Raw genomic sequence first — 26205 nt, 5'->3', positions numbered from 1 at the left:
GGTGTGTTGTCACTCTCCCGTCACATCACATCGCCCGGCCGTCACAGGCCCCGTCACACCGTGTCACAGCTCTGTCCGGGCGCCGTCACGCAGACAGGACACGGCGGACACGACCCGTCAACTGTAGGTCGGAGAGGCGCCGGACGGCCGACAGGCGCATCCATCCTCCACTCCGACGGTGTCACGATACGATGGCAGCCAAGCGTCACAGCAAGACGCGGTGACACGCGCTGACGCCAGCAGGCGCAGCTGCGGCCACCGAGAGCTCCGTCATCCCTGTCACTCGGTACGCTATAAACTGCGGCCGTTCTCCACAGCCGCCACTATCGTCCAGCTCCCTGAAACAAAGATGAAGGTGGCGATGATCGCAGCAACGCTGCTGGCGCTACTCGCCGGCGCGAGCGCCAAGACGGCCACCGTGACTAGTGAGCCGCTCTCCGTCGCCGCCTTCAACGTGCAGCGCTTCGGCCTCAGCAAGATGGAGAAACCCGAGGTGATGGACGTGCTGACGCGGGTGCTGTCCGGCTACGACATCATCCTGGTGCAGGAGATCGTGGACGTGTCGGAGACGGCCATCCACAACCTGACGGCGCGGGTGTCGGCCGCCGCCGGCCTGCAGTACGAGGTGACGCTGTCGCCACGCGTCGGCCGCGGCTCGTACGAGCAGTACGGCTACGTGTACCGCACGGACCGCGTGTCCGTCAAGGCCGCCCAGCTGTACCCGGACACCACGGACGTGTTCGCGCGCGAGCCGTACATCGCCACGTTCGCGGTGAGCGGCGTGCGGCACTTGGACGAGCTGACTTTGGTCGGCATTCACACGCAGCCGTCGGCCGCCGACACAGAGATCGACGCGCTCTCGGATGTACTCGACTACACGACGGCGCAGCTGGGCGCCACCAACGTCGCGCTGCTGGGTGACTTCAACGCCGGCTGCAGCTACGTCACGTCTAGCGAGTGGACCGTGAACCGACTGCGTCACCGTCAGGACGTGACGTGGGCGATCGCTGACCACACCGACACCACCGTCTCGGCCACCAACTGCGCCTACGACCGGGTAGTGCTGCGCGGCGACGCGCTGAGCCGTGCCCTGGTGGCCGGCAGCGCCGCGCCGTTCCGGTTCGACGCCGCCTGGGGTCTGTCCGAGGAGCTCACAGAGTCTGTCTCCGACCATTACCCGGTGGCGTTCAGGCTGAAGCCGCTCGCTGTGTCGGCCGCCGAGAACTACCTGCAGACCCTGGCCGAGTTCTCCGTCACCGACACGCGCGGCACACCCGGCGAGCAGGTGAAGGCGCTGGCGGCCGCCGCCGGCTCCGGCGACACGGCCAGCTACACGGTGCGCCCGCTGTACGACGCGGCCGGAGTGCTGAGCCAGGTGCAGGCCGAGTACCGCTCCTACAAGCTCTCCGGCGGGGCCATCCTGGACACGGTGGAGGCGTTCCAGGCGCGCTTCCCGGCCGTGGTGAGCGACTACCAGCTGGGCCTGCTGCGCTACAAGCTGGCCGCCGGCGGGTTCGCCGATGCGTCCGTGTTCGAAGCGGCCAGCTCGGCCCGCTGGTACGCGCGCGTCACCTGCCCCATGGAGAGCTCGGCCCGCTGCTGGGTGGCCGTCGGAGTGAGGACGCCCGTGGCCTGAACGGGGGCGCTACGACTCACACTGGCCAGTCACGAGTCATAGGCGGTGCACAAACAACGATTATGTCTTGTTCAATCACGGCCAATATTGTATTCAAACATCAACAAATCTAGTCATGAATACAAAGGCACAAGAAAAGTATACCTCGTTACTACGATAGGTATACAGTTATGAAAGCATAGGTTATTACTGGTTTTCACAATTAGTTTCTAGCAAACGACGCCTGTTCGTGATCATCCGACATAAGCTGAGCTGAGGACTGGGGGAACGACGCACCCCCACACTCCCATTCATTCACTACTCATGCATAAAATATTCAGTCACACCCAACACAATGTGGAAATCTGGTGCATATTTGTATCAACGTCTACCATTTATCCACAAGGCACTGATCGCATAATCGTATAAACAAATAACTAGCGCAAGTCTTCAGTCAGTCCACGATCATAATTCCGGCGAAAACTGACCAAACAACGGAGCACTAAATGACTCCAGTAAGGTAACCTTCAGTGAAGTAGCTGTCCAGCTGTTGTAGCTAAAGTCCTCGCTCTCTTTCGAAATGAAGCACCTTGTTGCTGATATTTGCATAATACTTCATTCGAGCAGCGATCTTTCGGGCCTCTTCAAAGTTCCCGGAGTCATACGCTGCAGCGAATGACCTGAAAACAAAAAATAATGAAACTTCTTATCCGTTGGTTCCACCCACCGTTGGTTATTTATATACAATGTGGTTCCACCCATGGGGTGCCCCATCAGGTTGCCTTCCCTGATGACCCTCTGTTCCTCATTACACATGTATGATTGAGCCCAGGTTCGAGACGTTCTTTCAAGTTGTTCATTCAAAACTGCTAACTTGACAGACGAAGTCGCGTTGGAGGGAGCGGCTGCAGCCACTTAATAGAGCATCCTTGATCAGTCTAGTTAATGTCTGTGACCACTCCAGTGCACAGAACGTTATCTGGTTATTTGGGTGCGCCAAATTTTGGCCGCTTATTGCTCTCGCTTGATCGCAATTCACAACTTGTCTATCAGATCCTAGAGGGTAAGACGCCAGGGTTTGTGTTGTTTTAGAATTGCGCAGTTCAAAACTCTTGAAAGTGTGCGAAGTGAATAATGTGAGTTATTTAAGCAAATTAAAACAACAACAAATAAGTTACAGCAAAACAAAATAAGGTAACATACAAGAAGGACGAAAAATGACATGGGGACGGGGGATACCTAGCCGGTGAATTGTGTAGGTCCTGTCCGGTGTCCCATATATCGTCCAATCGGAAATCTCATATGAAACGTAGTGTCTGCATAGTCGCATGAAGACCATCTTAGCTAACCGTCCATCCGGACTAGCCACCTCCTATTAGGGGTCGTGCATGTCTAGCCAGGCGGCTGACCCCAGTGGCGGATCCAGGGGGGGGGGCAAAATGAGCATTTGCCCCCCCCCCAAATGACATAATTTTAACATTACGCCTATGGACGAGGCATGGAAAGAATCGATAAATTGTTATGGTTTGCCCCCCCCCCCAAAAAAAACAAAAAAACTCTGAGCTGGATCCGCCTCTGGCTGACCCTGCCCAAGGTCAGCCAAGGTCACGTGACCTGGTCGGAGCCAGAGGTCGGTAGCGGCGGCGCAGGCCAGCGGGTAGTCAGAAAACGGTGGTTCCGCGGTGCGCTCGGTGATTGACTGCGCAGTGCGCATCGAGGTGATATAAAGTAGGTATCGCAAACAGAGTGACTGGGTGGCCAGACTTTCTCGGATCCAGTAGGGGAGCTTGTCCAATTATAGTCATAAACATGATACGACTGAGTTACTAAACAGTCTTTTCATCCATCAGGCCACGAGCCGATTTCGGCATGTTGAACTTCGCGCATGATTTCAATTTCCATGCATAGATTTCAGGGTCAGACCATTCAAAACAGAGTTTATACATGTTCTGACTTAACCTCCACCCGATCGAGGAATCCTGGGATGACGGGACAAATATGACCACCCCACATAGCTGGGCACGGACCGTACAGTCTGTCTTAAAATTACCAGTACCGCGCAAAGTGACGGTGGATCCACCAAGCTTGACGGAGAAAGGGCCTGCTTTGATTTGAAAGCCACCGACCAATTGATCTAGGGAATGGACGAGGATGTCAATTGCTTCGGTGACCCAAATTTAGCAGGCCCTTCCTCAGTCAGGCTCGATGGATCCAACGTCACTTTGCGCGGTACTTTTAAGACAGACTGTACATATCACGTGTTCGTGACGTCCTGCTGCTCTGCTGCCTACTGCTTCTAAAAGAAGTGACCGATCAGAAGCGAATAGGTCAGGAGGAGTGAAGGAAGCGACTGGCCTTATGCACTTGACACTTGACTTAACACTTGAGTGTTATCTTGCTTGACAGTTGACAGTCCCCAGGAGATGGGTATTGGTAACCGCTGAAATGCTTTAATTGGCATAAACTGATTTCGCTTTTGGAAGCAGTAGGCAGCTGAGCAGCAGGATGACATCATTCACTCTGTCTCTGTGCCGGAACTACTGCCGCCGATTGCAGTTCACACGCAGCCTCACGCTGTGGCTGGAAGAAATTGCGGGCGAGCCGGGTGGAATACCTACCCCAGATCAGCACTGAGTGTTCCATAAAGTTAACGAACCAGGTGGAAAAATGGCTACTGATGTGAAAATATATCAGTTGGGCCGCTGGCTCATCCAGGGCTGCGGAGTCTGTGTCTGAGTCGGAGTCGGAGTCGGTCGGAATCGGCAGTTTTGCCCGAAGTCGGAGTCGGAGTTTGAGTCGCTAAAATTTTACCGACTCCGACTCCGACTCCGGAGTCAGAGTCGGTATTGCTCAAAGCTGCATTGCTGCATTGCCCAAAGTCGTGCCCAACACCATGGCTGCTTTATGACGATATTTCGCTCATTGACCTTTCAAAATATGATTTTGTTGAAGTTGAGGACAAGCGTTTTCATTGACAAAAAAAAAAATAATAATAACTGAAGATGGCTGCTGCGTCGAACCTGTTTTTATCTATGAATGCTATCTAAAATGTTTCCAATGCAAGGCGTCTGAACGCGCAAAGGGTCGCTGCAGGCAAGGTAAAAAGATCTGCGACATGAAATTTGATTTCATTATATGGACTTGCTGAGCAATGTCCGGACTCGGAGTCGGAGCTGGAGTCGGAGTCGGAGTCGAGTTCTGAAGTCAGAGCTGGAGTCGGAGTCGGAGTCAATTTTTGAAGTCGGAGTCGGAGTGAGTCACCTTAAAACCATCGACTCCGCAGCCCTGGCTGATAACATTTTCATGTCGGTAAGTGGTTATTTTTCCGCGTGACTGGCGAAATTTGGGGACGACTTTTTATATCTAATCCGAACCTTTGAGATGGAAGGATTCACTCACAAGGATAGAGCTCCCGCTAAGCGGAGCTTGTTGCGTTGGCCCTGCCCTCTGCCCTCTGATCGCGCAATTCCGGGTCTATGGCAGAAATTAGAGTCCGAAGTTTAACGTACGCACATAGCCACGCACACATAGCCACGTCCCTTACTGAATTCGGCTGGTATGGAGCTGGTTAGCCTGTCACCAACCGACACCAGACCCGCCAGAAGGGCTCAAGAATATCGAGCGCCCGTCGCGCCTCGAACTCAGACTTTTACAACCGGGACCCATGCTCTCACCACGGAGAGTCCAACGCTCTTCCTACCCACTGAGGTACGGGACCGGCATTTTAGGCAAGCTACGGGAGTAGACGACCGGCGACGGGACTTAACCCTTACCCGTATTAGTGGATTGCCAACCGCGAACGTATAAGGGGGGGGGGTGTCCGTCGGACCCCCCTTGCCGTTTGGCCCCTGATCGAGCAAGAGCTTCGCGAAAAAAAGAGCGTGTTGCCCGTGACGAGAGAAAGCCGATGATACCCAATTTTAAGGTCCTAGGTCATTGGTTGACCTTTTAGGTCAGGTCAGTGACCCAGAAGTCGGAAAATCGGGACCTGTTAGAACACCGTAAAGTGTGGCCGCTATGGGGTTTTTCGGGTAGCTGATTACGAATATCATGCAAGTTTTGATCACAGATGGAAAAGACTGCAGACGCGCGACTAATGCGAGTCGACAGACGCCGAATCGCGATTCCGGCCAAACATGGTCTCGAGAAAGGGGTCACAGGTCAATGGTCATTTGGATCAGGGTCATGAAATGTTCAGGGTAGGTGTGAAATTGATTAAAGGTAGACTGCCACCTTTTTTCCACAAAACGGTTTTCACTAGAGCTGAGCCACCTATGTCCCAGACTGAAGTCGGTTTTCCGAAATTCGAACCCGTTTGCGAGAAATCGGAGACCAAAGTTCAGTTTGATGCCATTTTTTTAGTCCAAGAAAACCGACATCTCTACTGTTTATCGATAACTTTGAAACATGAATTTTCTTATCTTTTGGTAAATATATGTCAAAACTTTGATTGTTTCGAGATCAGAGAAGAATTTTGGAGTGTCAAAATAAAAGTTAAACTTATATATTCAGTAGTTCATTTTTTCCAAAAAAGTGTGGGAAATGGGGTTTAACATGGGCCAGACCCATTCCAAATGAGCCATGATTTTTTAAATGTTTTACGAACTGAAATGCAAAATAAATTAAACATGGCCAATTTCTTATGAAATCATATATTAGTAAATCATAAAATACCTTACTTTTTCAAATAAAATGTAATAATCTTATGACCTTGAAGTCTAGTGATGTGTAAACATTGTCGCTAGACATTAACTGATTGATAATTGTATGATAATCGACAATTTTTTTTCGCGATTCACGTGATGATACTTTGTCAGGTGAATTATAAAATTTTGTTTTGTCCAGGGAATAAATCATAGGCCGATCTGAGAAAACTTTTTGAAGGTGGCAGTCTTCCTTTAAAGCGAGGGTACTCAAAGTTTCGTTGCGATCGGCCGCTTTCTACGAGAGTTATTCGTGAAAAACCGAGGGATTGCGTTCGACCGCCTTATACGAACTAGGCAAAACCAGGGCACGGCAAAACATAACTGTAGCCGGTAATTGCGGGCGATTGGCGAGAGCCACAATAGTAAAGTGATATTGGGCAATTGTGCTGTTTTAAGGTTGGCCTTAGAGCTCAGATTCAAATCAAGCCTTAATTTGATAAAATCCTCCTGTTTTTAATTTTTATGGTATATTTTACAGTGTACTCTATCCCACCACAAGTTTTGTTGTGCAGGAAGAAATCAGTACCTATCCAACTTTAGCTTAGTCTATTAGCTAAGATGGATTTTTAGCTATATAGGCATTTGAGAAGATAGCTTAGCTAGTCTAGCAAACATGAAAACTATCCAATTAAGAAAAACAAAAGCAATTATAGCTGCTAGAGCAAAAAAGCATGCATACCTCTGTAAATTATCCAGCATCTCTTGATTGCTATGTTTTAAGGCCACCACATCATCATGTGACTTCATGTCAGCCAGTCTTTCATTCAGCTCCATGATTTCCATGAGGAACTCTGGGTCACTTTCAGTCTGTAAAAACAGGTGGCCATTATGAACAGAATATAATGCACTAGCACTTCTTCAAACTAGCTAAGTGGGAAAACTACCAAAACTCCAAAACTGCTTCATTTAACTCAGCATTATTTTGATATGGCCATATTATTGGGTACCTGATACTAATAAACCTTGTTGGCAATAGTAACAACCTACTCACAGTTCCATCTTCCAATGGATGGCCGGACAGCTTCAGGAGATACAGGCTTCTCTTCAAAGGATCTTTCAGTGTCCTGTAAGCTTGATTGATGAATGAAGACTCTCTAGCAGCCAGCTCTTGCTCATCCTGAAAAAACATCATTATTTTGAGAAAAAAAACAAATATCCCACTGGACAAAAGGTATTTTCAGCCTTTATTGACCATTGGCTGTGCTAAGTTGCAATTTCTCTTTTATAAATATGCTTCTGCTTTTTAGTAAGGATCCCTACATGTACAAATTTACAATGAAATAATCTAAGTCAAAGTTGCATGAATAGAGTGATAGCAAGTGACTTAATGACTTTATGACAAGTCACTGAATATGTACCAGGAGATGATTCCAGTGATATTACTGTTGCACAAACCTTAGCCCTGCCGACAAACTTGTCTGGATGCCATTTGTTCTGGAGGATACGAAACTGCTTGGTGAGCTCAGTCGAATTCAGGTCAAACTTTCTGCTCAGAGAAAACAACTGGAAGAAATCTCCTGATGACCCAACTGCCTTGGAGAGGTTAGTCGCTGATATGAATAGCCCTCGTCGGGAACGATACGCAACATAACTCTGGGGCTTGAATGTTGATGTTGCAGCTTTCGCTAAATAATTACCAAATAGCTTGAAAACTCTGTGAGTGGCCATACTAAGAGCAAAACTTATTCATGTGATGCCAAGACCTGTGATTTTATTCCACGACAGTCAAACAACAGTAATCTCCTCTCAAACTAATCTTGACTACAACAAGGCCCCCTATGACAAATGCCCATTAATACATACTTTACGGTGCGTTCACTGGAGATTAACCGTGCGTTAATTCGAAGGTAGCCGTGCACCAATTTAAATTGGTGCACGCGCGTGCAGTGATGAATTTCTCGACTGAAGTTTTTTCGGAAGGGTCATTGACTTTATTGTAAGAGTCCCCATTAAAGGCCCTTTCAGTGTCATGGACAAAGTTTAATTTTAATTTAAATTCGCACCGTTAAGCATGTATTAATTAGTTTAACACATGGTTTCCGTGCATAAATGGTTTTAACGCACTCGTGGATGGAATGGAGCACTCGTGCGTTAATGCACTCGTTTCACTCGTGCATTAACACACTCGTGCTCCAATCCATCCACGTCGTGCGTTAAAACCATTTACACACGGGAAACCATATAACCATATAATGACCATATAACCATATAACCATAACCATATAACCATATAATGTAGAATAAGCCAGTAATGACTTTCCCGCGCAGGATCTGCCTCATGGTTAGGGATTCCGCCATCTTTTTTTGAATGTGGATTTGAGTATTAAACACTGGATCGTTCAGGGGTTCAAAGATGTAATGACGTTCATATAACTGAATAATATTTTTCAATAAATTTAATGCTTAAAATTTGACGTTCCCCATAAGCTGTAAAAATTATTTCATAACTTTTAGTCCAGTCCAGCGTAGGCCTTCGCTGATAGATGACGCTACCGTCATGAAAACAAATCGCGGCTGACGGGTGAGACTAAATGCTTACTTCGAAATCTAAGCTGCGTTGCGGCATTGGCGGTTATGTGCGGCGTGTATGCCGCATGATTAGTAAGCGGCGACCACTAAATTAAAAATTCAATAGCTTTGACCTGTTTTCAATGGATAACACTGCATACCAAAAATGTCCATCGCTCTCGTCAAAGGATATTTAGATTTAAATAACTAACTTATCTACATCATTGTTTTGAACGAAATTAATACTCAGCCGCGAACGTATAAGGTATAACCCCTTGCCGTTTCGCTCCTGATCAAGCTAGAGCTTCGCGGAAAAAACGAGCGTGTTGCCCGTGACGAGAGAAAGCCGATGATACCCAATTTTAAGGTCCTAGGTCATCGGTTGACCTTCCAGGTCAGGTCAATGACCCAAAAGGCGGGAAAATTGGGACCTGTTAGAACGTCGTAGTGTGGCTGCTATGGGGTTTTTCGGGGTGCTGATCACGAATATCATGCTAGTTTTGATCACAGATGATGTCTTCATTCATTTAGGCCAGGTCGGGTTAGGTCAGGTCATGTCAACCAGTAGAGGTCCTGCCAGGTATTTGTAGTAGGTGTCAACCGCCTCTGACAGCCTCGTAACATGTTACGAAGGCACCAAAACTACTTTGTAAACGTTCATGTGGTTGCTTAATTCGAATTCAGCTCGAAAAACTGACCTAGAAACATGTCAAACTCGAAAAAGTGAACCGAGGTCACCAAAGGTCAATGACCTGACCTGACCTTCAGGTGACCTTGACACCCACCCTAATGCATGGGGGCAACATCATATCACATGTTTGAACGCTTGAAGCCACGAAAAGACTGCAAACGCGCTGCTAATGCGAGCCGACATACGCTGAATCGCGGTTCCGGCCAAACATGATCTCGAAAAGTAGGTCACAGGTCAAAGGTCATTTGGGTCAGGGTCATGAAATTTTCAGGATGGGTGTTAAATTGATCAATGCGAGGGTACTGAAAGTTTCGTCGCGATCAGCCGCTTTTTAAGCGAGTTATTCGCGAAAAACCTTAGGGGGGTTGCATCAACCCCTCCCCCTGTGCGGGCGAGGTCATGTTTTGATAGCAAGACTGAAACAGACTTTTTTGGGTAGCCAGGAAATCGCATGCCAGAGCCTATTCAAATTCTTTTATCGGCCTTTATATGCACCAGTCGCATACAGGTACGGGATTTAGCATACGATTTCCAGAGAATCGAAAGACTGTTTGGAGACAACAAAGGAAGGAATGAGTGAGTTAAGTTGAAAGTATTAATTTGGTTCAAAATGATGATGTAGATAACCTAGTTATTTAAAGCTGAATATCTTATGACGAGAGCGGTTGGCATTTTTGGTATGCAGTGTTATTCATTGAGAACCGGTCGGAGCGTTTGAGTCTTTAATTTAGTGGTCGCCGCTTACTAATCATGCGGCATACACGCCGCACATAACCGCCAATGCCGCAACGTAGCTTAGATTTCGAAGTAAGCATTTAGTCCCACCCCGGCTGACGCCCATTTATTTACACGCTCAACGCGCTGAACTGGCTCAAATCAAGGCCATCTATAAATAAAGAAATACGCCTTGTCACGGTGATAAGCCAAGTGGGACTCGGGTCTATTTTTTTATATCTACGCATATTCAGGTACGATCGCCCATCTCACTTTCGCTTTTTAGCATACTGCGTGGGGGTTGATGAGCCAGTTCGTAAGATGGTCAAATTTCATTTCAGGGTCGCAGGTCGGAACTCGGAAGTGATAGGGCTGAAGATGCCAGGGCTGCCAAAATCAAGTATCAGAATTTTGATTTGGCAATCAAAGCTGGCCTCAACTCAGCAAATTAAACCTTGACCCCTAGCCCTGGCTGCAGGATGACGGATCTCAATCTACTAGTACTATTGCTATACATTGAGATCCGTCATCTACTGTAGTACCTACTCAAGATCTTGTAGAGACCTGTAGGACTAGGTGCTACTGTTAACTTTACAGGAACTCCAACTCTGTCCTGTCTGGTAGCAAGCTAGGTACCTACCTAGTAGGTATAAATAGAGTGATAAATAGTGATGGCAAGTGACTTAATGACTTTATTGTTTGGCAAGTCACTGGATATGTACCAGGAGATGATTCCAGTGATATTACTGCTGCACAAACCTAGTACCTACCTACCAGTTAAAGAAGCTCTCAGTGTTTGCTCAGTGTGTGCTGTGATATAAACAGAACTGCGCAGTGAACACAGTGATATCATGAACTGAACTGTGCATCAATTGTGGGTCCTTGTACATAAGCAACTGAGGGTTTTCTGTACCCATGTTAGTTCTGATTGAGTTTATTTTTGTTCCCTGTGAGAGTGTGGGACAATTCAATTCAGGACTGCTGTACAGGAGCTACTGTTGGTCCCAAACTTTCATCAGTTTTCCAGATGAAATTTACTGAGCAAGGCACACCCCAGACAATATCATTTCCAGAACACCTAAAGGCCTTTAGACCTAACATTTACATTAAATATGTTATTATTGTACAAAGGAAATGTGTCTATAACATTTCTCTCTTCCACAAGTTTCAGAAGTCATTAATTTCTCAGGATTATAAATGTATAAAAAAGACAACATACCAGACCTATGGGCACTGATCAGTGACTACTGCAGTTTGGGCACCCTTAACCCCCAAATCACTTTCATCAGATACCAGACCCACCATAAAACATATGCTAAACCATTCTATCCATTCTATCATAGCTGTTAAGCATCAATCAGTCATATGTGAATGAGGTAGATTCAGACTGTCTCAAACCTTCAAAGTTCTGAGTTATCATCATTTGTATGTCTGGGGTTGAAAAACTATGTTATAGGCTATAGCATGGGCATGGTTATAGTATGCTTGGCACAAATGGGTCTGCTTGTCCAATGTTGTCCTGTTGTGTGAACTATTTCAGGCTGTTACATGCCTGCTTTAAACAGCTGCCCTGTTTTTCAGATTCTGCTAATTTTCATTCAGCCATGAGCACCTTCCTGGCGTCCCGACTGAGTCGGTTTCTACCGTCGGCGGCGACACGGGTGGCCTCCTACTCGTCCGGCCTGCGCGCGAAAAAGTGGGTGCTCGTGCAGCACTTTGACGGCTTCCCCAAGCACACCGACTTTGAGCTGCACGAGGAGCCGCTGCGCGCGCTCAAGGACGGCGAGTACCTGTGCGAGGCCGAGTGGGTGAGCGTGGACCCGTACCAGCGTGCCTACACACCCAACATGCAGGTACCCATGACCATGATCGGCCTGCAGTGCGCGCGCGTGCTGGAGAGTCGCGCAGAGGGCTACCCGGAAGGCTCGTACGTGGTGGGCGGCCTCGGCTGGCGGTCGCACACCATCCGCGAGGCCAGCCGCGACCAGGGCCAGCTGCTGCCGTTCGCCACGGCGCCGATGCCCGACCTGGGAAACCTGTCCCGCTCGCATTCAGTAGGCGCTTGCGGCATGCCGGGCAACACGGCCTACTTTGGCCTGCTGGAGCTGTGCCAGCCCAAGGAGGGCGAGACGGTGGTGGTGTCTGGCGCGGCCGGCGCCGTCGGCGCGCTCGTCGGACAGATCGCCAAGATCAAGGGCTGCCACGTGGTGGGCTTCGCCGGCTCGGACGCCAAGTGCGACTGGCTGCTCTCGCTGGGGTACGACCGCGCCATCAACTACAAGACGGCCAAGACGAGCAAGGCGCTGCGCGAGGCGGCGCCCAACGGCGTCGACTGCTACTTCGACAACGTGGGCGGCTGGCTGAGCGACGCCGTCATGTGCCAGATGAACCTGTTCGGCCGCGTGTCGCTGTGCGGCTGCATCGCCGGCTACAACGACCCGCGCGGCCGGCGCACGCTGGTGCCCATGCTGCAGATGCCGATGCTGATGCAGCAGCTGCGTATGGAGGGCTTTATCGTGTCGCGCTGGTCGGACCGCTGGCAGGAGGGCGTCACTCAGATGCGCGACTGGCTGGAGAACGACAAAATCAAGGCAGAGGAGACCATCACAGAGGGATTCGAGAACCTGCCCGAAGCGTTCATGGGCATGCTGGCCGGCAAGAACTTCGGCAAGGCTGTGGTCAAAGTGTAAACGTCCGCCCGCGGAGGGTGACACGGACGGCGCAGGGTACCAACAATGCAATTAGCGGAGAGGCTCAGTAGCGCTCCGCGCATACATTCTGAGGATAGCTTACCATGTGGTATCGGGGTGTCTTTAGGTTGACTTTTTCGACAGATGTGTATATTATGGAGGCATCAAAATACCAGGGCGATCGTGTCGTGTCATAAGTAAAACATGTACTGCTGTAGCCTGTAGGTCAAATGGATCGCCTATGATTTCAGGAATGGAATATGTAATTTGTGCGAGTGTGCAACGAAAGTGCAATTATACAGTGCATGTGCGAATGTAAAAATGTCACTTACATTAGCCGCCCAGGACAGTGCCATATTTTCCTTCATTTACGCCCGCAGTTCCTGGATGCAGTCGAAGGCTGTTTTCATTTTTCTACAAACGAGACCGGCTGTCATCCAACACATTTGCCGAGTGACTTTGATATTGCTATGTTGCGTAACTTCTATAAATATACAAAGTTAATGTATTTTGTTTATCGCATAACATCAGAAACACAGTCTTTGTTCAGCACGTGTCGCGTCCCACACCGTCCTTGTCCAACGAGAGTGTCTAGTAATATCTGTACTGGTGCCGAGACCAATCCAGCACATGCGCGACACTCCAATTTCACCAGTCTATCACAGTCCCTGCTTGGGCCGTTTCCGCTTGCTCGGTTTGGGCAGCGACATGCCCTTCACCTTGAAGACCGTGTGACAGGTGGAGCAGATGGGCGCGAACTTGCAGAAGATGGACAGGCAGACGGAGCAGACGAAGCCGACGCTCACCAGCTGCCGGTGGCAGAAGCAGGCGGCGCGGTAGTCGACCACGGGCGGCTCGGGCAGCGCCAGCTTCTGGCGCTGCTCGCCGAACGGCAGGAACGCCCAGAGCAGGTACTGCAGCAGGCCGCGCGGCTGCGGCACGCGCACACACACACCACCCGTAATGTCGGCGCCCTGCTGCAGCACGCCCGACTCGGCGCCCAGAACGCACGCGTCCACCTGGATCTCCAGCTTCTGCGCCGTGAAGAAAACGTTCATCAGGTCCATGTACTGGGCCGACACGGTGCCCTGGCCGGAGACAATCAGCACGCGCTTCTGGAGGCGCGCGTGCGGCGGCCGCTCGCGGCTCACCCGGCTGATGAAGCACAGACTCATGGCCAGACCGGCGGCCATCGGCGCGCTCGTCAGCAGGTCGGGCGGCGCCGCCTCCATCATCGCCTTCAGCTGGCGCACGATGCCACTGCTGGACTGTGAGAAAAGTTCGTAGTGCGCCTGCGCCGACTGACCGTCGTCGAGCTCGGGCGGGAAGAGCACGCGGTTCTCGCGGCCGTGTGCCACCGTCAGACAGAGCAGGTTAGCCGTGCTGGACATAAGGTGGGCATTGCAGAAGGCCAGGATCGAGTCTAGCACGGCGCCCGCGTCGCCACCGCTTGACACCACTGAGGTGAGGTTGGTGTCCAACACGATGGCCAGCAGGTGCTCCCCTGGGTCCTCCATCTTGTCAGCTCTGTTGCAGCAAGCAGGTTCTGAAAGTGTGCAGAAAGTGCATTTGAAAGCAATTATCACCACTTTAACTTCAATTTAGAAGTGCGCCAAATTGCCTCATTCATTGTTCATTAACAGTTCCTATGCAGATGACCAAAGACTATTCACCTGATTCCTGAATACAGTTGACATTGGTTATTGTAACCCTGTAAGCAGACTGTCGTTTGATTGACTCGTGATTGAATCAATTAGATTGAATCAAACAAAAATTGTTTAATCAAAAAGGTTTGATTCACCATCAGGATCATTTGATTCACAAGCCATGATTGCATCAAACACATTTTGATTTGCATTGGGAATCAGCGTTGCTTGAATACAAAAATTACACGATTAATGCTTAAGAAAAAAATAAAAATTGAAGTGAACATAGTTCATTATCAACAATATTGCCATGTGATAAACATTGCATGACAACAATAACAACACAACAAATACAATACTATCCCTGAATATGGGATTTTCTAAATTGAATCAAAAAATGAATCATTCAATAACTTTTTGGCTGAATTAAACTGAAACGTGAATTATTCCTTTTATCTTTTTGATTCTCTGAATCTAAATGAATTGATTCGCCATTTTTTTAAAGTATGGAACGGTGATTGAATCGAAAAAAAAATCGAATGAATCAATGATTCATTGATTCAATCAATCTGAATCCAAAAAAAGGTGAATCAATAGCCAGTCTGCCTGTAGGCTTAATTAACAACGAAAACAAACGGTTGCATCTGGAGAAAGGGAAACACACACCTCCTAATTTATCCTAATCATAAGACTGATCTTCATTACATCGAAATGAATTGAAATTAGCAAGAAATTAGTCATAAACACCACACGAACTCCTCTCTTGTTCTCCTCCGCGCTTGAACGGAACCGGCAAGGTCCCGTAAACTGCTGGTTGACGTGCCCTCCTGTTTTATTGAATATATGCTGTCAATTTCGAATTTTGTTTCAATAAAGCATCAAATATAATCTAAAAAACTGCATAATGTATAGGCTAATATAAAATTTTATAAGAATATCCGATAAGTTTAGGTAATGCTGCATTATAATGAACAAATTTGTTGAAACGTCATTTAAAATTGAAAAACTGTATTTTACCTTCACGAAATATTCAGGCAGCCTTAAATCCGGTGCTTTGCAAGGCGGCAATTGCGTGTGGTGGGCGTACTTAGTCTCGTCGATTTCAGGTAAGTAATGCTTATGTTGATCTACGATATCAATTTCGTGAATGAGTGGTGCATATTCAACTTATTTTGTCATTTATTCACTTTACATACAGTTCGCTTTTGTTAGTAGACTTTGATTATAGAGCGCCATAAACGCCGCGACCTGTGTTTTATCAAATTTTTGAGGTGATGCGTGCTCAAGTAAAACAAATAAATTTCAAATTCGTTTTTCGTTTATTTTGGTTTATAAAGATACACCGAGATCAATGCTTAAAGACAAATTTGCTGTACAAGGAGCCACTGAGGCCATGCACACTCCACACAGTCTAATGAAAATGTGTTGTATCAGCCCCTCTCCCTAACTTGTAGCATGCTGTCATGCAATAATCATGTTTGTGTTGTTGTGCAAGTGCAATACAGCAACACATTGCACTGATGCTTTCATATTTTATTTTCAGTCTTATATCCTTTTCAGAAATCAGCAAGATGAGTTTCACCAGTGATGAGCTCAACTTCCTGGTATACAGGTATCTGCAGGAGTCAGGTATGTGTGAGGATGATAATCTGCTCAGCTAGGCTTAGATTTAGGCTTATTCTGATGGGCTGGTGTAGACTATGTGTATTTGGTGCCCACATCAGGTATAAGTAGGTACTTGACAGTTGACTGATTGGAACAAGGATATAGTTGTTTGAGCCATGCATTGGTCAAACCAGTTCAATTTCATGAAAGTGTTTGTGCTGTTTGCCATAACAGCATCTTCTGTTGGTTTATTCCAGTCAAGCATCTCAGGAATGGCTGGACTTATTGCTCTCAAATTTAGTGGTTAAGTACAGTCCACAGAAGAAGTAATGTGTGGTTTCAGTCAAGGGTATGTTCTGCTTCTGAAGCCTAGGAACGATGAGCCAGACTGCAACGAGACTTTAAATGTAGGTTGCATGTATCTTCACCCTTGCAGCTACAACTTTATCTATTGACGTCTTCTTTTCAATCAGTCCGCATTTAAAAATCGTCTGTCAAAGCCATCCGTTGAGATTGGTAAAACCACACATTACTTTAGCAGTGGGCTGTACCTACACTGTTATAACAGCATTTTTAATCATAAGTATGCAGTCAGTGACTGGTTGAAAGGATGCCCCTCACACTCCTTACTTGAAGGTGAAATTTTGAAAGCATATCGTAAAGGTTTGCATTTGTCATCAATCCCCTGGTGATAGTGTCAGAGTTGGCAGTTGAGGTAGAGTGGCGCCACCACCTTCGTTGTGTACCTGTTGCTTGGCCCCGGCCACCCCTTATAATGGTGCAGATGCACCTGACATACCCTCCACAGCGCACACTGTGTCTTCCCATCCAGGCTACTTACCTCGCACACTCCATCGATTATAAATCCCGATACATTGTAACACTGATTCCCGGTGTAGGAATCACCGGGAATCACAGGTGTAGGAACCTATATGCCACTCCATCCGTGAAACTCATCCTGTTTTACCGTGTATTTACCCGCTGGATTTATCCGAACTCCCATTGGCTACCCACGGAGCTTATCCCAACTCCCGTGTCTGCCGGCCTGCAGGATTCTCCCACTCGGCCTACACATTCGGCATGGAATCGCACATCGCGCAGAGCAACATCAACGGCGCGCTGGTGCCGCCGGCGGCGCTCATCACCATCGTCCAGAAGGGCCTGCAGTACACCGAGGCGGAGATTAGCATCGGAGAGGTGGGTGACCGGGGGACTGGGACGGTGATCGTGATTCGTGGGTGACTGGGAGGCTCCTTGGCGACACACTTGTCTCTCTCTCTCTCTCTCTCTCTCTCTCTCTCTCTCTCTCTCTCTCTCTCTCTCTCTCTCTCTCTCTCTCTCTCTCTCTCTCTCTCTCTCTCTCTCTCTCTCTCTCTCTCTCTCTCTCTCTCTCTCTCTCTCTCTCTCTCTCTCTCTCTTTCTCTTTCTCTTTCTTTCTCTCTCTTTCTCTCTCTTTCTCTCTCTCTCTCTCTCTCTCTCTCTCTCTCTCTCTCTCTCTCTCTCTATCTATCTATCTCTCTCTCTCTTTTTCTCTCACTCCGGAGGCAGGGCGTGGGGGCCGTCCCTCTCCTAATCTTACCCTCAGGGGGTCGGGACGGGAATGGCGGTGGCATGTAGAGCCGATCGGAGTGGTCGGATTCAAAACAGGGTTGTTTGGCAGCCCCGCTGAGACAGTAGCGAAGTTCCGAACGAGGGTTGGCGTCCATCGCCATCTTTGACGGCGGAGTACGGTGCTGCGGAAGTATATCGCTCGTTTGTAATGTAACCGGAAGATCGTCGTGCACGTACTGGATTTAACCATTCAATTTTTGGCGGATGGTGTTAGGAAATTGAATTTTAGTTTTGTTTGCCTGAGTTACTGCTGAGTTTTGTTGAACCGTATTTGCACATGCTTACGGATTCTTTGACGATGTTTTTTCCTTTGAGGCTTCAGAGGTTATTTTAACCAACAGTAAAAAAAAAAGTTGAATTACGAGGTTACCTGACGCATGTTTGGTGACGTGTTTCAGCCCTTTTGCACATTATCTGACCCGCCTCAGTTTATACAATTTATCATTTAATACTTCGTGTTAGTAACTTGTGTTGCAATGCGTTAACAGTACGTGTAGTTTATTTTCCATTGTAGCCGATTTTGTGGCTGCGCTTACTTTTAGGCACCCGTTTTGCTTTGTGGATGAGCCGTTTCCAACCAGCCGGGGCGGGGTAGTGCGCATTGCACTCGAGTGCGACTCGTCACCTCCTGTTCCCAGCGCGCCGGGAACAGGGTCTATTTGAAGCGTGACAATACTTGATAGTTGAACGGGATCGTAGTTATGTATTTACTCACCTAATCTTGTTGTCAGGACAACAGAAAGCGCTCGATCGAGTCTGACCTGACCTGACCTGACCCGTGATATCTACAGGACGGCACGGAGCGTCTGATCGAGTCGCTGTCGCTGACCTGACCTGACCTGTGGTGACCACAGGACGGCACGGAGCGTCTGATCGAGTCTAACCTGACTTGACCTGACCTGTGGTATCCACAGGACGGCACGGAGCGTCTGATCGAGTCGCTGTCGCTGATCGACGCCGTCATGCCGGACATTGTGGCGACGCGCCAGCAGCTGGCGGCGCAGCAGCAGAAGCCGGTGAAGCAGGAGACGGACGTGCCGCAGTCGAACGGCGACGAGGCGCCGCCGCAGCCCGCCGCAGCCGCCGTCGACGCCATGGAGGTGGGTCTGTCAGCGGTTATTTGATTATGTTATAGCGATGTTATTTTATTTTATTATATCGATTAGAAGACGTGACATTTTCATGCAGAGGTAAGCCGCGCTGCATGAACCGTTTTGAAATGTTTATCGACATACCAGAATTTACGGATTCATTTTTACATATTTGGATGCTGCTCCTTAAACAATGTCTCAGTTTGCTGATGCTCTTCGTTATTGGCTAACGGAAATGTTGACAATGGCAGCGCGATTTGAATGTCGATTTCCACCTTGACCGCACTTTCCTTATCACTGTATAGTGTATGTGCATAATTCTTGCATTTTGATGCTATGACACTCAACCTCCCTGAATTATTTCAAATTCGGAACTGTTATCCATAAGGTATCCATTAGATCATATTCACACTACATCATTTTTTCAATAATAATGCATTAAATTTGCTCTAGAAATTAAAATTCCCTAATTATATCAACCGAGGTTTTATCTGATCTTTCTTCGTTTGAGTCATGAACCCCGATATTCAGAAGTGTTATGCTTGAGATAGTTCAGTCAACACTGATCGCACTTGTAATCGTTTTACCCCGTTTCGATCTTTTTTTGTGTTTAACGGGGATTTTATAAATCATTCTCATCGTTCCTATTAATTGTAACTAATATGTATTTGTTTGTTTTTACTATGTGATTTAAATGTCAGAGCATTGAACGCGTACACGAGCTACGTTTGTTTCGCACCTGCCTGTCTAATTCCTCGTCGTTTGATGTCTGCTGTTTGTACATCTCGCCGATACTCTTGTATAGCCTTTGCGCGCGTCCATGCCTGACTACCGACTGATTGCATTTGATGTCGACTCTATCTTTCAACTGACTCTCTGCGAATTTCATCTCAGTGTACCGATGCGCAGGTGGACCAGAGCATCGAGATCCCGCCCAGCAAGGCCACCGTTCTCAAAGGCCACGGCTCGGAGGTGTTCATCTGCGCCTGGAACCCGACCACCGACCTGCTGGCATCCGGGTGAGGGAGCGAGGGATGGGGCGAGGGATTCGGGTCGAGTACGGGTCGATTCGACTCGCATGAATGTTGCGTTGGTTTAAATTCCATACTTGTATGTCTTGTGTCTGTGTCTGATTGTTGTCGCTTGATAATTATTAGGAAAATTGCGACAATTTTACCCTCTTACTTTACATGATATCAAAAAGCGTCTGATCTTTCGGGTAAAATAATCGGCACCCGCTATAACCGGCAGTTTTCTTGACCTGTCTCCTCTGTGTCTCTTGACCAGCTGCTGTTCCCACTTGTATCTTGATCCGCTGTGTCTCCTGTCCTGTCTTCACTCTGTCCCAACCTTGTCTCCATTCTATCTCCTAACCATCTCCCCCGCCGCCGTTCGCAGCTCCGGTGACAGTACGGCACGGATCTGGAACATGTCCGACAACGCCTCCAGCAACCAGCAGCTGGTGCTGCGCCACTGCATCCAGAAGGACGGCAACGAGGTGCCCAGCAACAAGGACGTCACATCACTCGACTGGAACGTGAGTGGCCGGTCAGACGAGGGCTGAAGGGAGTCAGTGAACGGGCTTAGTGACTTAGTGAGGGATGGTTGGCTGATTGACTGAATGATTGATTGATAGTCTGAATGGCTGGTGGAATGAATGAATGGGAGATTGGTTGACTGATTGATTGACTGATTGATTGATTGATTGATTGATTGATTGATTGATTGATTGATTGATTGATTGGCGGATGGAATGAATGAATGAATGAATGAATGAATGAATGATGTTAATTTAACCTACATCCGCTACTACACGTCAGTCAGTCGTATCCTCTTCTCGATTATCGCGGCGCCTCGATCGTACCACCCTCAAGCTCATCCTGCCATGATAGTGACCGAGATGTTAACCGTCGTCAAACCTTTCACTCGCCTTCCTCAGTTACAGTGTGATGATAGGTAGTGGTACCCTATCTGTCTGAATCCCGCCTAACCCGGACCGGCCGGCCTGCCACAGTGTGGCGGTGCCCCGTGTGAACTCCGCCTTACCCCGACCTGCCGGCCTCAGTTGTTCCAGTGTGACAGTACCCCAGTGTTCTAAAATTGGATATTGGTAGGGTGTGCCGATGAAGGAAAAAATCCTAGGATGAGAAAAAAGAAAGTAAATAACTGAAATATTTTTGCAAAATGGTGTAATGCCAATGTTCAATTATGCCAACTGATAAACCAAGATTTCATGTCAGGATCTTGACAGGGTGTGGAACAAAAGGATGTGGGTGCATCAACTGTCAAGTGACATGTGAACAGGCTGTTGGGATTTTTGGAATACATGAAACTCTTTTCAGAGATGAAGTAAAGTCGGTGATTCATATTTTAGGGATGAAAATATTTTCCCCATTAGGTGTGATTTGCCACCAAAAAGTCTGAAAAATGGAACACTGCAGTACCCTGTCTGAACTGAACCTAACCCCGGCCTCCCGGTCTACTCTGTTACACTGTGACGGTACCCTGTGTGAACCCCGCCTCACCCCGGCCTGTTGCAGTGTGACGGTATCCTGTCTGAACTGAACCTAACTCCGAGTCCGACCCGCCGGTCTTTTACAGTGTGACGGTACCCTGTGTGAACTCCGCCTCACCCCGACCCGCCGGCCTGTTACAGTGTGACGGTACGGTACCCTGTGTGAACTCCGCCTAACCCCGACCCACCGGCCTGTAATTGCAGTGTGATGGTACGTCCCTGTGTGAACTCCGCCTAACCCCGGCCTGTTACAGTGTGATGGTACGTCCCTGTGTGAACCCCGCCTAACCTCGACCCACCGGTCTTTTCCAGTGTGACGGTACCCTGCTAGCCACCGGCTCCTACGACGGCTACGCGCGCATCTGGACCACCGACGGACGCCTGGCTTCCACTCTGGGACAGCACAAGGGGCCCATATTCGCGCTCAAATGGAACAAAAAGGGAAACTACATCCTGAGCGCCGGCGTAGATAAGGTGAGAGCACGCCGTCCTCCGAGGAAGCCTGCAGCTGCTACGGAATGGTGGCGCCTGGGTGACGAGGGATCCAGAATGTTCATGGCTGATGGTCAGGAAGATGTAAAGTAATGTTGGTCCATAATACCAAATACCTAGGTAGGTACTAAGCTGAGTAATCATGCTGGTACTTCTCCTGACATTACGGCAAGTGTTCAAATTATCATAACGATATGCTTAGACCTTAGTACTAGGTCATGGTCTTAACTAGGCCTGCTTCCAAGTGCTACTACTACTATACATCGATCTTGCTTCCGGCGTGCTTTTTCAGTATCACCTTCCGTGTCTTATTATGGCATTATCGCTAACGCCATCGCTGACCGCTCCCCCTCGTCTCCCCTCAGACGACAATCATCTGGGACGCGTCGTCTGGCCACTGCACGCAGCAGTTCGCCTTCCACTCGGCGCCGGCGCTGGACGTCGACTGGCAGAGCAACACCAGCTTCGCCTCGTGCAGCACCGACCAGTGCATCCACGTCTGCAAACTGGCCGTCGACAAGCCCATCAAGTCGTTCCGCGGGCACTCGGTGAGTGGCCGACGGTCAGGGCAGCGTACTGTCGGGTGTCGGAGCAGGAAATTGCAGTTGACACCTCCTAAAGCCCCAATAAACGAGTCAAAATGTTGGACTGGAGTGAAACGATTGTTTAGACCTGCTACCAGCAGCTACAACTGCTTGTTCCGTCATGTTTAATAGCCGTTGCCCCTCTTGACTTATGTTCTTTTCCACTATTCAGCATAAATTCACCGATTAACCGTCTATCCTCTCCGCCTCTGCGCTCAGAACGAGGTGAATGCCATCAAGTGGGACCCGCTGGGCAACCTGTTGGCCTCGTGCTCGGACGATATGACGCTCAAGATCTGGTCCATGAAGCAGGACACGTGCGTGCACGACCTGCAGGCCCACAGCAAGGAGATCTACACCATCAAATGGTCGCCCACCGGGCCCGGCACCAACAACCCCAACATGAATCTCATCTTGGCCAGGTGAGTCGGCCTGCTCGGTGACCGGGGAGGGAGAGTTGTGGGCTTCATCGACCGGCTGCCGTATGGTCGACGTGGGTCAAAACGGTTTGCTGTTGAGTTCTTTTTTCTCTGCGTAGTTTGATAAAAGCTAAATAATTACGTAAAGAGATCCACTTTTTCGAAAGCATTGTGTCTCATTTTACTCATCCTGTGACTGCCCTGTGGATAGCGATTCCCCTGCTCCACTTGTTCGGCTTGAGGGTGCATTGTCAGTGATGGTGACCATACTGTCCTGTGACTGACGCCTCCCCGGCCGGCCGTCAGCGCGTCGTTCGACTCGACAGTGCGTCTGTGGGACGTGGAGCGCGGACAGTACATCCACACGCTCACCAAGCACACAGAGCCCGTGTACAGCGTGGCCTTCTCGCCGGACGGAAAGTATCTGGCCTCGGGAAGCTTCGACAAGTGCGTCCACATCTGGTCCACGCAGGTCAGTCACAGTGGAAACACGAGGAGAGTCGTAATAGCGAAGGAGTCTGTCACCTTTTCATTTCATGCTTCATGAGATTTCATGCTTCCAGTAAATTGGAAATGTAACTTTTTATCTGCAACTCGTGGTGGTAGTTGACTTACTGTGTTTGCTCATTGGTCGTCATTCAATTTTTTCTTCAAATTAACTAAGGCCATTATGTTTTGGTCCGCATTATCCATGCATTCGATGAGATGCGGAGGATATTGGCAGCTGATTGTCGCGCCCGATTTCGCCGTGTGTTTTCTCTGTGTTAGTGCCGCGTATATCCGTTCTGCGCCTGCTGAGCCCGACCACCCCATCTGACCCCTCTGTCGACTGTGTTACACAGACCGGTCAGCTGGTGCACAGCTACAAGGGCACGGGCGGCATCTTCGAGGTTTGCTGGAACTCCAAGGGCGACAAAGTGGGCGCCAGTGCCAGCGACGGCAGTGTAAGTACGGCGCCGAGAGCCGCTGACCCGTGTAGTCGGTCAGCGTGGTTAACCAGCGCCCGTAGCACGCTGAAGCCACAGGGACTGTTGTCTGTTCGTTGTATTGTTAGTTGGATAGAACTCAGATTGTTTATGACCGACTGTACGCTAAGACTGAATTCTGATTGAGGACGGTGGTGAGGCACGTACTCGTAAATGTGCGGTGTGCGCCGATATTTCTTTTTTATTGAGAGATTAAGCAACAAACTGACATGTATATCTTTTCAAAGTGAACCATTTTTTTCAGTTACCTAAGCACCTTTTTCATGTGGTTCGTATATGTTTCTGATCAAATAGTAATCACGTCAGCAACTATCAGCGCGCGTGCGAGGCGACCACGGCTGCGTGCGGCTATGCGCACCATCGACCCAGTCTTGAGTTACTTATCCGTGTCTGTTTGTAGGAACTATGACCGTGACATGACCTACCGCTGCTGGCTCCTCAGGTGTTCGTGCTGGACCTGCGCAAGTGAGTCGCCCCTGGAGGACCAGCTCTTGTCGACGCGCCCGTGTTATTGTGGCGGCGCACCGGGCAGGGCCGCGGGGCCGGCACTGTGGCCGTACGGTCGGCGCTTCAGGCCGACAAAGGACCGTTCAGTGACGAGACGGAACACAGGAACAGAGTGGGCTGTCGACGGACAGCGGTGGCTGCGGCCACCAGATAATGGGTGCTCCGGTCGGCATTGACACGACGGCTCGGCCCGGCGCGGGTGATGGCTTGGCCCGACGGCAGTGGCGACTAAACTCCGGCGACAGTGGCGACTGGGCCCCAGCGGGGGTGGCTACTCGGCCCTGGCAGAGGTGGCGTCTGAACCCCGGTGGGGGTGGCGACCAGACCCCGGCGGGGTGACGATTCGACCCCCGGTGCAGATGACGACTCTCCCAGCACGAACAGCAGTGTGGGCGCCCCGAGCAGTTGGAGGGAAGCTCACGCTACTCCAGGCTGCCAGGACATGGGGAGCGGACGGCGGCGGGCCGGCCGGTGCGCTCGGGACCGTGGAGGCCGCCCTGACGACAGTGCCGCGGCAGTCCACGTCCGCCGGCCTCGCGTCAGTGGACTGGCAACAGTACAAAGGCTTCGGCTGGCATTTCGTGTGTCGTGTTTCGTGTGCCTTGTTCATCATACAGTGGTCGAGACTGAGAGAGCAGACAATGCGAGCGCGTGCACGTGCGCTCTGATGGACTCGACAGCCGCACATATTCATGTTTTTGTACATAGTGAAAGATTGCACGCGTGGCGAAAGACTGCATATGTGGACGCTTGATATTTTACGGTTGACGCTTTTCCAAGAATCTAATTTTATTTCCGACCGACCTGGCGATGGCGTCCATAACTGGTCAATTTTTCCTGCCGGGTATCGAGACGAGTTTATGCCATCGTGACAGTCAAATCCCGTCTCGACTTGATCCATTGACGTCAGTTAAGCTGTCATCCGCTCTAGCCTGGACTTCGCATGTTGTTTCACTTAGTTCTGTGTGGGAAATGAGCTGGCTGCGTAGGTTAACCGGTAGTTAATTTTGCAAGTCTACACACTGCTTAAGCTAGCAATAGCAGCTCATATGTCCTACCGGTGTGTCTCGCCATATTCTACTCGGAATGATCTTAGCTTCCTGAAATGCACTTGTCGCTAAAATCGTGAAGTTGATGTGAATGTGTTTTGTACGGCTTCTGGCGCTGCCTGGGTGTTTTCGGTCAGACTGTGCTGTCGTCACCGGCGCCTCCATCCACGCGCCCTGCCAGTGTTTGTACATACAGCCAGTGTGTGTGTGTTTCGCAGGCCAGGGCGCCCTGGTAGCCCGTCGTGTTCGTTTCGTGTGTGGCGCGGGGTGTATGATGGCGATGGTGTGATTGTTCTGCTCCCTCTCCCAGTCCACCTGGAGACCGACCGCTGTTGAGCGACGCCTCTCTGCTCGACCTCAGTTGCTTTCCCGTCAATTGTCGGCGCTTATCATCACAAAGTTGACGCCGTTTTAGTGGAATTCCGCTTGGAGATGTGGGACTGTTTGTGGCTCGTGCAGCTCGTTTTGCGCCGACTGCCGGCGAGGGCACTCGCGGTGGACTTACCACCAGCGGTCGTGTCGTGATCTCCCGCGGACGATGATGTTCCGTGCCCGAGCGTGAAGTATGTGTTGTCGAGCGTGAACGGCCCTGCTCGACGGCCGAAATGGCCGATCTTCACCGTGGTTGATGTTGTTTATGATAATGAAAATAAATGCCAAATTTATTGTCGTATTTTGGAAGCACCAGCGGATTTCGATGGACGCATCAGATGCTGACGGCGGCTAGAAATCATGAATGGTGTCTTTATGGATGGGGAATGAAATTTTGTTACGGA

The 26205-nt window shown here is 49.3% G+C and overlaps 4 protein-coding genes across 15 annotated transcripts; 2 read left to right on the top strand and 2 right to left on the bottom strand.

Annotated features, from left to right (window-relative positions):
- Positions 1-1701: 1701 nt before the first annotated feature.
- LOC122383491 (co-chaperone protein HscB homolog) lies at positions 1702-8109 on the bottom strand. The gene is made up of 4 exons (XM_043369997.1): positions 7717-8109; positions 7313-7438; positions 7001-7128; positions 1702-2295 (listed from the first exon to the last, which is right to left on the bottom strand). Exons 1-4 carry the CDS (start codon positions 7987-7989, stop codon positions 2172-2174), a joined length of 651 nt encoding a protein of 216 aa, XP_043225932.1. The 5' UTR covers positions 7990-8109; the 3' UTR covers positions 1702-2171.
- Positions 3231-13432, top strand: LOC122383455 (prostaglandin reductase 1-like). Of its 8 annotated transcripts, none has more exons than XM_043369926.1 (2): positions 3231-3343; positions 11816-13432. In XM_043369926.1, the coding sequence occupies exon 2, from the start codon at positions 11839-11841 to the stop codon at positions 12922-12924; it is 1086 nt and encodes a 361-aa protein (XP_043225861.1). In that variant the 5' UTR covers positions 3231-3343; positions 11816-11838; the 3' UTR covers positions 12925-13432. The 8 variants fall into 8 exon arrangements, with proteins under 8 accessions (XP_043225861.1, XP_043225843.1, XP_043225853.1 ...); XM_043369908.1 differs by lacking the exon at positions 3231-3343 and adding an exon at positions 10338-10488; XM_043369918.1 differs by lacking the exon at positions 3231-3343 and adding an exon at positions 10378-10488 and having other exon boundaries at positions 11800-13432.
- Positions 13416-14441, bottom strand: LOC122383484 (general transcription factor IIH subunit 3-like). The gene has a single exon (XM_043369986.1). The coding sequence runs from the start codon at positions 14439-14441 to the stop codon at positions 13584-13586; it is 858 nt and encodes a 285-aa protein (XP_043225921.1). The 3' UTR covers positions 13416-13583.
- Positions 14442-15313: 872 nt separating this feature from the next.
- On the top strand, positions 15314-26096 carry LOC122383439 (F-box-like/WD repeat-containing protein TBL1XR1). Of its 5 annotated transcripts, none has more exons than XM_043369859.1 (12): positions 15314-15676; positions 16131-16199; positions 17227-17372; positions 18701-18886; positions 19772-19896; positions 20276-20414; positions 21705-21866; positions 22250-22432; positions 22688-22890; positions 23194-23359; positions 23730-23831; positions 24316-26096. In XM_043369859.1, the coding sequence occupies exons 1-12, from the start codon at positions 15538-15540 to the stop codon at positions 24340-24342; spliced, it is 1647 nt and encodes a 548-aa protein (XP_043225794.1). In that variant the 5' UTR covers positions 15314-15537; the 3' UTR covers positions 24343-26096. The 5 variants fall into 5 exon arrangements, with proteins under 5 accessions (XP_043225794.1, XP_043225821.1, XP_043225805.1 ...); XM_043369886.1 differs by having other exon boundaries at positions 15344-15676; positions 19787-19896; XM_043369870.1 differs by having other exon boundaries at positions 15609-15676; positions 16114-16199.
- Positions 26097-26205: the final 109 nt, after the last annotated feature.

This window comes from Amphibalanus amphitrite, unplaced genomic scaffold, assembly GCF_019059575.1.
Source record: "Amphibalanus amphitrite isolate SeventyFive unplaced genomic scaffold, NRLGWU_Aamphi_draft 000012F_arrow, whole genome shotgun sequence".
NCBI lineage: Eukaryota > Metazoa > Arthropoda > Thecostraca > Balanomorpha > Balanidae > Amphibalanus > Amphibalanus amphitrite.
The sequence above is the reverse complement of the archived record's forward strand: the minus strand, read 5'-3'. Positions and strand labels throughout refer to the sequence as shown.